Below are 12,766 nucleotides of genomic sequence, written 5' to 3'. Positions count from 1 at the left end.
CGAGGAACTGTACGTCGTTTCACATCCTGTATACATAAAAAACAACATATATTCTATTTCCGGAAATCGCTTGTCGGACATCCGACGAACATCCGTCCTATCTCACGTAGGTGATGGCAACATCGCTTTCGTGCCTGTAATTTTTTTTTTTCGGTAACCCGATTTCGGGCGTGTAGAGGATGTTGTTGATCTGGGATTACACACGCATGGGACGATCGCGTGCTCGTTCCCAGGAGGCTAGATCGGATTATTGTGAATATGGTTCTATTACAAACCGGGATAGCTATCTATTTTGATGGGGTGACGATGAACTTTGGGGGTGTATCCCATCGCGTGTCAATCAGAGATCACGGTAGGAAAGGTTCTCCAACGAGGATGTGTGGAGTTACTAACCTTGTTTGGTTCGAAGCTTTATCGGGTCAGTGTTTTCTGTACTATGTTTTCAATGGCGATCAGATATTTGGAGTTACTTTGGCGAGCTTGAGCCAAATGTCTGAGGTGCGTCCTCTCTCAAGAGATTAGGGTGTTTCGTCTCGAGATCGCTGGTGGACTCATCAGTTGAGCTATTCAGCGATCTTTGCCCAAGGCACACCCTCTCTCACCATCGTTTAGAGGTGAATCTGAACACATTCTGGGATGATTTGTGAACCCAACGATGCCTTGCTAGAAAGTGACGCGAAACCAGCAACATCACCTCTGGCCATAGAAACCTAGTTTGGTTCAAACGAGGATCTCATAAGTAACTGCTCCACATGAGTTAGGGATATTGACTTAAATTGCAAAAAAATATAGTTTGAATGAGAATTTTGTGATGAAAATTCATATTAAGTAATATGATTTCAAGTTGCAGGAAATAAAATTAATTTTAGCCTGTAGGTCTCCAGCGTATACAGGGTGGTTAAAAATTGAGTAAAATAACGAAATTTTATTCTCAGAGAATTCAAGCATTTTAAGACTATCAATACAATGTATGGCCTCCACGGGCATCAATAACAGCTTGCCATCTTCTTTGCATACTACACACGAGGTTGTTGAACATTTTTTGAGGAATTTGGTTCCATAAACGGGGCAGAAGCTCTCTCAGATCATTCAAGGATTATGGGGTAGGTTGATGATTATCTAATCTTCTTTGGAGCATATCCCATGCATGTTCTATGCAATTAAAATCTGGTGCGTGCTGAGGTATTGGTAAATGTGGAATACCAAGCTTCTCGCGCGCATTCTCAACTGCACGGTGCGGTCTAGCGTTATCGTCTAGAAATTGAAAAGTTTAACCAATAGCAGCGTGAAAATTTGGCACAACATTGTCAATGACATGCTCCCTATCATATCCCCTCATATTCCCAGGACAAATGTGTGGAGCTGTGCGCCCGTTGGAACATATCCCGGCCCATACCATAACACTACCCCCACGAAATGGATGGACTTCTTGGACATAGCGACGATTACGGGTAATGCGTGGGATTGTCCATACCCTTATTCTTCGAGAGAATCTGAAAATCGTCCATGTCTGGATTAATCAGTGAAAAGGACACTACGCCAATGATCGTTCCAATTGATATTTTGCCTTGCCCATTCCAGTCTTTGACGCTTATGATCACGTGTTAATGGAACCTAGATTCACCTCTCTCAAACATCGTCTGATGGTTTCGATGGAAACTTGGACCCCATCTGCATTTTGAAGAGTATTCCGTAGAATTCTACACGTAGATGTAGGGTTTCTTCTCGCCGAAACGGTGATGAAATGATCCTGAGCAGGTCTGGTTTTCGTCGCCCACCAAGTCTTGGTCTTTCCAACACGGAACCTGTCTCCCTGAACCTATTCCAAAGTCGAGATATCACATTTTGGCTGACTAGGAGCCTTCCCGCTACAACAACCTGAGTTAGGCCACCCTGTAGCATTCCGATAGCCCTATTAGTCTCAGCGTTGGTTAATCTACGTCTTGGCATTTTCAAAAAACTCGTTTCAAATCGAATCCATTGATAAACTGACTCTATTTCAAAATGAGAACATATATGAATCATAATATGCAAAGATCCAAACTTCAGAAAAATGGCGACCAGATTGACGAAATGTCTCATACTGATTTTACTGACTACTCCTTTGGCGACTTCATTTTGTGTAGGGTATCCTCTGTGAAAGATTAAGGCATTTTATTCTATTCCAAGATGACTTTTAAAGAGCACATCTCCAATACAGTGAGGAAATGTAACAGGCTAATGGGCTTCATAATAAGAACCTGCAAATCTTTCAGATCAACTTAACCTCTTTTCAGCCTTTATTATGCCCATATTTTCAGCTGATAGAGTTTTGGCAGTTGTACATATATGTAAATAAATAAATATGTAGATGTAGTGCGTAGATAGAGACAGCAATCAATCAACTGTAATATAAGAGTGAAACGTATGATGTTTGCTTATTGGTTGCAATCCAAACTTCTCCTTTATAGTCACGTGGCAGGAGGCTAAAACTCTCTCTTTTATGTTGGAGTCAATGCTCTGCACTACACGATAGCCCAAGGTCTCATCTATACGTATTATTGGATCATTCGGTTCAGAGCTTCATGCTCATCAGCTGAATGTTGTCTGCATTATCGTTAGACTGATGGAGTTTCCTTTCTGGTGGGTTCCACAGTTTGGCTGAAACGTTCAGAGGCACTAATTGAAAAAAAATCGATAAAATTCGATTTTTTCTTCAAAATAGTTGCGATTTACGATCTTTCAGCGTTTGATCCTTCCTCGGATCCTACCGACTTCTTTTCATAGTAACCATGGTCTACCTTCTCCTAAGTTTACCCAAGTTTTTAGATTCTGTGTACAAATCTTCTGTATTATCTTTCAACAGGTGACGTTTACCTTTTGGTGGGTTTCACAAAACTTTTATTGCTGGATTGCACATGATCATATCAGTATGATCTATATCCTCGGCAATATCAGTTCAATTTTGGTCCCATAGAATCCCTGGAAAAAAAAACAAGGGTCAGTAGTAAATACATCAAGAAAGGGTCATACATGCTTCATTAAAAATATTGTGGTGAAACATTTTAATTTTGTTGATGGGTAGATTCATCCCCAACACCCTATACTCAGACACTAACTATTTATTTTTGTTTCAATGCCATTCTTTGTAGTGTTCCTAAAATAGTTACGTGTAAAAGGAATTGTTTCCTGATGAGCCCTTTTAGGGCAAACTTAAACGACTCGTCTCTGAAAGAAGGCATTTCATCATTGTTAATGGTGCGAAGAATTATATAATTTGAATTTCCGCTGCTGGAACTGAACAATCCCCCATCTTCAGCTGTTACGAAGTAACTCAAGTCTGAAGTACTAATATTAGTTCAATTGTTACAGAAGTACTCTAACCAATCAATATTTCAGTGGCAATACACTCGATCTAGTTGAAATTTTGTGTGCATATCTAATATCAATTTCAAGCTTAGTGATAAATTTCTTATCAATAGCATTAGAATAATAGAAATTTAAGGAGAATATCAGGAGCTTTTGAGCCCTCGTTCAACTTCAAAAATGTATGGATTTACTTAATTTTCAAAATAGAAATCGACGACTGGGAGGATTTTTCTGAATAATTATTGGTAGAATAATTATGGCCTGATTTCAGTACTCTCCAATTACAAATTGTAAATTTTTTCCTAATGTATCAATGAAAAAACAGTATATCCAATTTTTAAGATCTTATCTAACGAAATGACAGGTGAAATAATGAAAGTGTACTAACTACGAAATACCTTTGAAATGTGTCAGATACGAATAATATTTTCGAGATAAATTCCACATTTCTTTTCACTAACCTAACCTATTCCTTTTCACTATTTTTGCTGTTATTTCATTATCGATGGATATTTTGAAGCGAAATATAGAGCTCGATACCCCCATTATGGGGTTGAAGTTACGGGGATGAAAGAAGCGAAAAATGGGAAAATCGAGGAGTTAAGTTTTCGTTGGACCACCCTGTAAATCACAATCCATATATGTCCATTTGGAAAAAAAGGTTAATTGGGTAGATCTCAGGGTAGATAGTTCGATAGTTACGGTGAGAAGTATCAAATTGAAAAATGCATAACTTTTGAAAATAAAATCAGCGGTGCCAGGATTTTACCCAATATTTCTCCATAAAACAATGATGGACTTGTTGCGTTGCCTTTTTGGCACGCTGTATAGCGTTTCCTTATAAAATACGCTCAAACTTATCGAGTTCCAATTTTTCTCGATTCAGTTGATTGGTAAATGCCCGCAGCACCGGTAAATCTACTATCGATGAAAAAACCAACGCGTTCCATATTCTCCAATGAAAATTGACGATATCTCCGAGACCCGTATCAATTTCTCCGCTCAACCATAAATTCCATCAGTTTTTGACGAGGGATAACTCGACAACCAATCCCTCGATGGATTTTATCCGCCCCCAACTTTCAATTTCGATTACCGCCGCCTCGGGTCCCCTGGCGCTGCCACAGTGGCGTTTTCGCTACTACCCTAAATCTTGGTAGAAATGGAGCGGAAATTTGTATCTTGCTCGTGAAGACATAATTTTTTTGTCAATTAAAGGTGATCCAGGAATTGTCTTCGGATTTGCGTGTACATATAAAGGGTGTTTTTTTTAGAGCTATAGAACTTTAAATTACAATAAAACAAACGATGGATTATTCGATTGACATGAATTTTATTTATCCGCAAGATAATCTTGTGGCATTACATTTTAAATATGATTTCTGGCATATGACTGCCAATGGACGTCCAATTTTCGATGACTTTTTTCAACTTTTGTGGCCGTATATCGGCAATAACACGGCGAATGTTGTCTTCCAAATGGTCAAGGGTTTGTGGCTTATCCGCATAGACCAATGACTTTACATAGCCCCACAGAAAGTAGTCTAGCGATGTTAAATCACAAGATTTTGGAGGCCAATTCACAGGTTCAAAACGTGAAATTAAACGGCCACCAAACGTGTCTTTCAATAAATCGATTGTGGCACGAGCTGTGTGACATGTTGCGCCGTCTTGTTGGAACCACAGCTCCTGGACATCATGGTTGTTCATTTCAGGAATGAAAAAGTTAGTAATCATGGCTCTATACCGATCACCATTGACTATAACGTTCTGGCCATCATCGTTTTTGAAGAAGTACGGACCAATGATTCCACCAGCCCATAAAGCGTATCAAACAGTCAGTTTTTCTGGATGTAACGGTGTTTCGACATACACTTGAGGATTAGCTTCAATCCAAATGCGGCAGTTTTGTTTGTTGACGTAGCCATTTAACCAGAAGTGCGCTTCATCGCTAAACAAAATAAAAAGGACGTAGTGCGCGATACGTATTCCGTACAGAACCATTATTTTCGAAATGAAATTGCACTATTTGTAAGCGTTGTTCAGGCGTGATTCTATTCATGATGAATTGCCAAACCAAACTGAGAATAAATCACTTGACAGCTGTTAAATCGGTTGCCATCTTGAACAGTAATGCCAACTTAAAGTTATATACCTCGAAAAAAAACACCCGTTAGAAATGTCGACGTGGATGATTGCTTTAATTTCGAAGAATGAGTGTCACAGTGGAGTTTCCGGTATTGCCCTGAATCACGGTAGAAATGAAGCGTGTTTCACTTAGAATATAGGAGGGGAGAGGGTGCAGTAATGACGTTTCGGTGTTTTATGACGCGCGTTCCGGTAGGAAATGGCCCACAGATGGAAGAGGGAAATTTGTGTATTCCTGTCGACAGCTATTGAGAGCCTAATAAAGTCATGAGGGCGGTAGATCAATTGCGTGACATCTTTGTTATACAGGGTGTTTCCTAAACATGCGGCAAAAATTCAGGGGGTTGTTCCTTGGACTATTCTATGAATATTTTGTTCTTTGATGATTTTTGAAAAACCTATTTGTTTCGAAGATATAGGGGAAACAAAATTTCAGATAATAACATTTTATTATGAAAAATTACATGAAAATTCAACTCAACCTACAAAAACTGTTGAAAATGACCACCTCTAGCCAGCATACAAGCATCCAATCTTCTCCTCATTGACTGCCGAACCCTTTCAAAAACACCAGGATCATTTCTTATTAAGTTACACCCAGCAATGATCCGATTTCGCAAGTCTTCCACATTTTCTACTGGAGTGGTATAAACTAATGATTTTAGATGCCCCATAGGAAATAATCTAAGGGTTTTTAGTAATTGGAATGTTGTTAAACAAATTTAAAAATAAATTGTACCTACTTAGTAAACATAGTGCGGTACGCATTTTTATTTAAACTATTATTAATTTTAAAAATATGAAAAATTTTGTTCGCCCTGTATCTTCGAAACAAAGAGGTTTTTCAAAAATCATCCAAGGACAAGACATGCTTAAAATAGTCCAAGGAACAACCCCCTGAATTTTTGCCGCATGTTTAGGAAACACCCTTTATAAACCGACAAAGCAACCATAAAAATTCATGCAACAGTATCTTTCGTTTGATTATCTTGTAAGGGTACTGACACACACAACGGTTTCGGTCGAGACGGCGACTGGGTCGAAGTGGCGACTGTTTACAATACACAACATAGTTTTGGAAGGCCACAGTCTTGAAGTGAGACCTGAATAGGAAGTGAGTCTGATGTCAGTACACAAAATCAATAGAATAGCCACATCATGCAGGGTGATTCACCGCGATGGCCTATTAGACGCTTACAGAAAACTGATCACAAATTTGTGCCGAAAATTTGCTTGTTGGAGTTTGAGACAATGATCTTTCTCCCTAAAATATTTTCAGATATCTATAACTTTCGGTTATACCGGGAACAGACTACTACTTCGTTATTTCAAATGGCACACCCAGTATATTTTGCATCATTGAACAGCTTTTTGGATGACAATTTTTACTTTGGTAAAAACTCAACGATTCATGAGTTAATGGGATTCTTATGGAAAAAATGGTGGCGACGAGGACTCATTTTTTTTAATATCTCCGCAGAAAAAAATTTTTCGAAAAAACCTCCATCATTTTCGATTCAGCAAATACGAAGTATTATAAACATGTTTTGCGATTTGGACGAAAAATGTATACAGCGTGTTAATAAGAAGATCATGAACAACTCAAATTCATCAAAACTCAAGATTTTCAAATTAGAACCTATAGATATTTTTTATTATATCAGTCCAGTCTACGTATAAAAAGAGTAGGAGTTACTTAAGCAAACCTTATACCTAAAATGAATACTTTAAGAGTTATCGAGGATAAACTTTAAATGAGGAAAAACCGCGATTTCTAAATATGTGGAGTAGTCTGTGACTTCCGGAAAACGAGAAAAGAAACTGAGATTCGATGTTTGGATAACTAAATTTGACATTTCAAGGATCGTAACGAATTCAACGGAAAATTCGTTATAATTCATGAAATTCAGTTATCCAAACATCGAATTTTAGTGTTTTCCGGAAGCCACAGACTACTCTATACAGGTAGAAATTGCAGTTTTTCTTATTTGAAATTCTTCCTATTACCTACACTATTTTGGTAAGTAAAATCGACTGAAATAATAAAAAATATAAGTTCTAATTGAAAAAATCTTGTGGAAATGACTTCTTATAAACACCATGTACTTTTTTTATCCAAACTGCAAACAGTCTCAAAATACTATGTATTTGCAGAATTTAAAATGAAAAAGATTTTCCCGAAAAATTCGAAAAAATTTCCTTGTCGCCACCATTTTTTCATAAGAATCCTATTTACTCATGAAACCTTGAGTTTTTACCCAAGGTATGACATATTGCTAAAATAACCATCAAAAAAGTTATCTATGATGCAATAATATACTGGGTGTGCCATTTGGAAAAAGGGAGTAGTAGTCCGTTTCCGGTCTAACTGGAAGCTGTAGAGATTATAAAATAAAAATTACACAAAATTATAATTAGTTTGCCATCGCGGTGAATCACCCTGATGAACTATGGAAAAAGTTAAAAGTGAAAAGGAACGAAAAAAGGAGGAGAATGTGGACATATGTAATCGTAGTGGAGTGACAATCAAAAGACGTACTTAGTGAAATTGTTCGTCTTTTTTTTGTTTGATTTTTTGCCTTCTACTTTCTCGAATTTTCATTTCATCATACTCCCTCCGACTGGTTAATATATGTCATAAAAATTGTGTTTAACCCAAAATTGATTGGATGCCGACGAAAGATGAAGTACAAGATAAAAGGTATTTCACTTCTATCTATATATTTGAGATGTCGTCTGATGCTAGATCCACTTTTATCTTTAGCGACAAGCTGTTCCCAATAATTATTAGTGCTTTATAAACATGTGGTTTAAGTTAAAGAATGACAATGTTTTCTTATGTCAAATAATAATTGATACTCCTATTTTTCTTAGTTCTGACTCCAAAAGTAAAAAATGTGAAGTCGACGAGACCATTGAGCAATTTCCCTAATTCAATGGAAATGAAGAATGTTCTTAATATCCAATGAAAATCAGATCCTTTATTTATATTTCAACTCTTGAATCATAAAACAGTTGGAGTGCGATTTTATTTTAATCATATGACTTGTCCTAATCATATAATTTCTCACAGGATCGATAAATATTGTTATTATTGTTATTAATCAGCTTTCAGATGGATTTCATCAACTCATTTGTTCACAATTGACGTTCTGACGTCATCAAATACTTCTGAAATGCACTCATCATTATTGTTCGAATAAATGAAGAAGAATAGTTACTCATTAATAATACTAGTGCGGTAGGCATTCATATTCTTCCCAAACCAAACCAAAGTGACTGGTAGTTCAATCTCCATACCAATTAAGATTAGTCCGATAAGAAATCCGTCAAAACAATTTTTAGAATAGAACAAATATATCTTTCGATCGCGGCTAGCCGTGGAATGCAAAGCATTCAAATCTGGTAGCGATTTTCGACAAAAACTATAAATATGCGGAAAGGAATGTTCGCGATTTCGCTTGCGTCTGGAAATAATAGAATTGACATCAGGCGCGCGTGGGTCGTACCTAGTGAAAACACGGTTCGGTGAAGTCGACGCCAATGACGCGATCTCTGTTGAGCATTTTCGTCTAACTAAACGTGTTGTTGTCGTTCATTATTATTTCCTTCTCGAAAAAAAAAAATTGTGCGCTTGTCGTCGAATTTGTTTCTACCTATAGGAAATATTAATGTGGTTGATATGCTTTAATTTCTAATAATGAAAGTGATCGAGAGGTTTCACTTTTTAAGCAGTCATCTTTTGACAATTGACAGAATAAAGTAATGCCATTACTAAAAATGGAACGATAAAGTTCCAATAACGCATTTATATTGTTGAAATTTACTCAAGAAAAAGTGGAAATGTTGCAGTTACAGTTCGCAAAACTAAAACACTTTTGGTCGTCGCGAAACACCTCCTCAGTCGGCAATATTGAAACTAGTGGAAAAATTTGAGCTGTTGAGATGTTAGTGGTGTGAAGAAATGGCAGCCATACGAGGTTGAGTTTAAGAATAGTTTTTGACTAAACTCCGCCTCGGCATGGTTAGTCCAACATCTAAACATATCATATCGTCGGCTAAGAGTGTAAATCTGCAATGTCCATAATGAACAATTTCACAGGAGACCAAAAAAACCGTACAGTACAGTGTTATAATAATAATAATAATAAGAGAGTTTATTCATGAAAATACATTCGAGAAACTCTATTGAATATATTTTCATGAATAAACTCTCTTATTATTATTATTATAAAACTCTACTGTACGGTTTTTTTGGTCTCCTGTGAAATTGTTCATTATGGACATAGCAGATTTACACTCTTAGCCGACGATATGTCTTTGTACATATTTCATTAAATAAAGTCGACTTATTATTATTATTAAGAATCGAAACTTTATGCGTCACACAAGAACAACAGAAAATATATATTGCAGCTGAACCCCGTATTTTTGACGGAAACCCAGGTTTGTCGATTCCTCGTCTTGGGAACTAGGCGTTCTACAAAAGACATAATGTATTTTGCTGTGGACGACGTTTATTTTCGCAAAGACGACGCTACTTGCCACACACATGCAACGAAACAATTCTGCAGGAAAGGTTTCCTGGCCGTGTTATTTCTCGACGAGGTGATCACAATTGTCCGTCGAGATCGTGCGATTTGACATATTTAGACTTTTTCCTTTGGGGCTACGTGAAAGATGAGGTTTATGCCAATGCTTCACAATCGATTCAAGAACTTAAATGGAAGAATTCGTAAAGTTGTCGGGAAAATACAGCCACTAATGTGCGAATTCAGCTTGGTCTTGAAAAATTTCATGAAGAGGTTGAAGTACTGCAATCGTAACTGTGGCGGCCATTTGGCTGACATCATTTTCCATCGCAAACCTTCTTATTTACAATGAAATGAATATCCAATGATTTCTCTTGAAATATACTTTTTTCTACAAGCTTGCGCTTTAACTCTTTTTCCACACTCATTTTTAGTCACAAAGAGTCAGTTTCCATACAGTGAGGAGGCCCTGTTATTTCTTTTCCCACTATTTTTGTACGTATCATTGACTAAAATAATAAAAAATATAGATTCTAATTTGAAAATCTTGAGTTTCGATGTCCAAGTGTATGGATCTTCTTATAAACACCCTGTAAATTTTTGATACAAACTGCAAACAGTTTTATAATACTACGTAAAAAAGTTTTTCCGAAAGAAATTTTTTCTGCTCATGAAAATTCATGAATCGTTGAGTTTTTACCCAAGGTTACCATGGCATATTGCTGAAATTGTCATGAGAAAAGCTATCTAATGACACAATAATATACTGGGTTTGTCATTTGAAATAAGGAAATAGTAGTATGTTTCCGGTATAACCGGAAGTTGTAGTGATCTGAAAATATTTTAGGGAGAAAGATCAGTGCCTCAGTGAATCACCCTGTATACTATTCCCGCATTCAACTGCTTGACCAACGACAGTTTCGTGCGGAAAAGTACCACTTTCCACACTTGTTAGGAAATAGAATATTGTGTATCAAGTGGGGAAAGTCCAACTTTTCTCAGAAGTGTGGAAGTTTGTGCAACATACGAGTCAGAAAAAGATCCCCACATGTTGCACACTATATTTTTCCTACAACTGCTATGATAAGTAGCGAATTCTTCTAAGTTTACTCAATTTCAAAACTATGTATTGCTCATACTGTGAGAAATATTATTTCTCACGCCACTTTGCCCACACCTCGCTTGTTTGACCAATGAAATTCGGCTTTCGAGTTGTTTCTATGGAAACGCCATAAATAAACACATCAACAAATAAACAAATTGATTCGAATCAAGTCCATTACTTGAATTATTGTAATTTGTGAAGTTGTAGGAAAAGTATAGTGTGCAACATGTGGAGAAAGCTCTCTTCTCGATCGTGTGTTTGCGGCACTCGCCTTTCAGGCTCGTGCAACAAACTTCCACACTCGCGAGAAAAGTTTCCCCACTTGTTGCAAGTCAAAATAAATCTGAAGGAAACCAGCTTAAGGTTGAAAATTGCATAGGAGAGTCTATCGCATTTTGTGCCGAAATATTCAGGTGAACATTCAACGATGGAAAAATGGGTTGTGAACCTAATTCAAAAAATGAAAAACAGGAAGATGTTTATCTTAATTTTCCAGGAAAATCAATCCAGAAAATATCAAATATTTTTTGTTTCAGTTCTTCCGACGAAGATGATCTGGAGGACGCGTCTCCTGAAGAGTGCGTCCCGTACGGCGGCGAAACGTCGTTGATCTCTAGGCGGAGGGCCGTAGCGTCTGGGCGTCGCAATGACCACGACGGCGAGACGTCGTGATCCGGACGAGGACATCGCGGCTATCGCGAAGCAGATCTCCGACCAGGCCGAGGCCATCTATCAGAACTGGAAGGCCAGAGGTCTCGGACCCGCGGACCTCATCTCTTGTCACGGCGTTGGAGACACCACGAAATTGGGGTGAGTAAAACCGTTCCGTTACTGGCCGCGATCCGGCTCGAAGGACCAACTGAACCATTCCCCAGTAAAGCTAGCAGAACTACATTTTTTCTGGTCATAAATTTAGGCTAATTCATTACCCTATTACCTGATTTCAGACTACCGAGTTATTATGAAACTTATTTTATTGTACACATCTGCTAATTTATTTTTGTTACTCTGTGAACACATTTTCTGGGTATTAAATTACCTGTATGTACTCCATACTGGAAATAAATAAATAAATATAAATAAATAAAACTAAGTCCTTAAACAGGCAAAAAATTATGTTGCAATCAAATATTTCATGATCTAGAAGAACCCATGATATCTGATATATGAAGAAAGAGGGCGCTAAATGAGCTTGAATAGAGCTTAAAATTTAAAATGACTGTAAAATTATGGTGTGATCAGATTGTCCATAAAAAATCCATCAGCTTCTTGGTTCTGCTAGCTTAATGTAAGGTTAGCAGAACCCGACATTATTCCCACAATGGACTAGTTTAGTGATGTTGATAATACTATATTTAACACGATAGAATCAAGATATAGAGCAAAACTGATAAATCAGTGAAAAAATTTTGAAAATCCATCAATAAATGACTGAGAAATAGATTATTTAAAGAAATAGATCTCTCGCTCAACACTTGGTGAAACATCGTTATTAATAAATAAATAAAAACACTTGACTATACGTTCACAAATTTAATAAATTATTATTATTTAAATTTAAGTATTTTAGCGCGGAACGTCTTTGGTCTGTGACGTCACGGCACTTTCCTGTGATCGCTACACCATAAATTAC

General features: G+C 37.1%; 1 protein-coding gene across 2 annotated transcripts in view; it reads left to right on the top strand.

Moving 5' to 3' along the window:
- The window catches only part of LOC123679165 (serine/threonine-protein phosphatase 2A regulatory subunit B'' subunit beta), a 71,041-nt gene that overhangs the window by 7,233 nt on the left and 51,042 nt on the right, over window positions 1–12,766 (top strand). For both annotated transcript variants that reach the window (XM_045616590.1, XM_045616591.1), the window contains exon 2: window positions 11,670–11,943. In XM_045616590.1, coding sequence (XP_045472546.1) covers window positions 11,780–11,943 — 164 coding nt within the window. In that variant the 5' untranslated portion in view covers window positions 11,670–11,779. The remainder of the gene's footprint in view (window positions 1–11,669; window positions 11,944–12,766) is intronic.

This window comes from Harmonia axyridis, chromosome 4 (genome assembly GCF_914767665.1).
Source record: "Harmonia axyridis chromosome 4, icHarAxyr1.1, whole genome shotgun sequence".
Lineage (NCBI taxonomy): Eukaryota > Metazoa > Arthropoda > Insecta > Coleoptera > Coccinellidae > Harmonia > Harmonia axyridis.
This window is presented reverse-complemented; position numbering and strand designations above follow the sequence as displayed.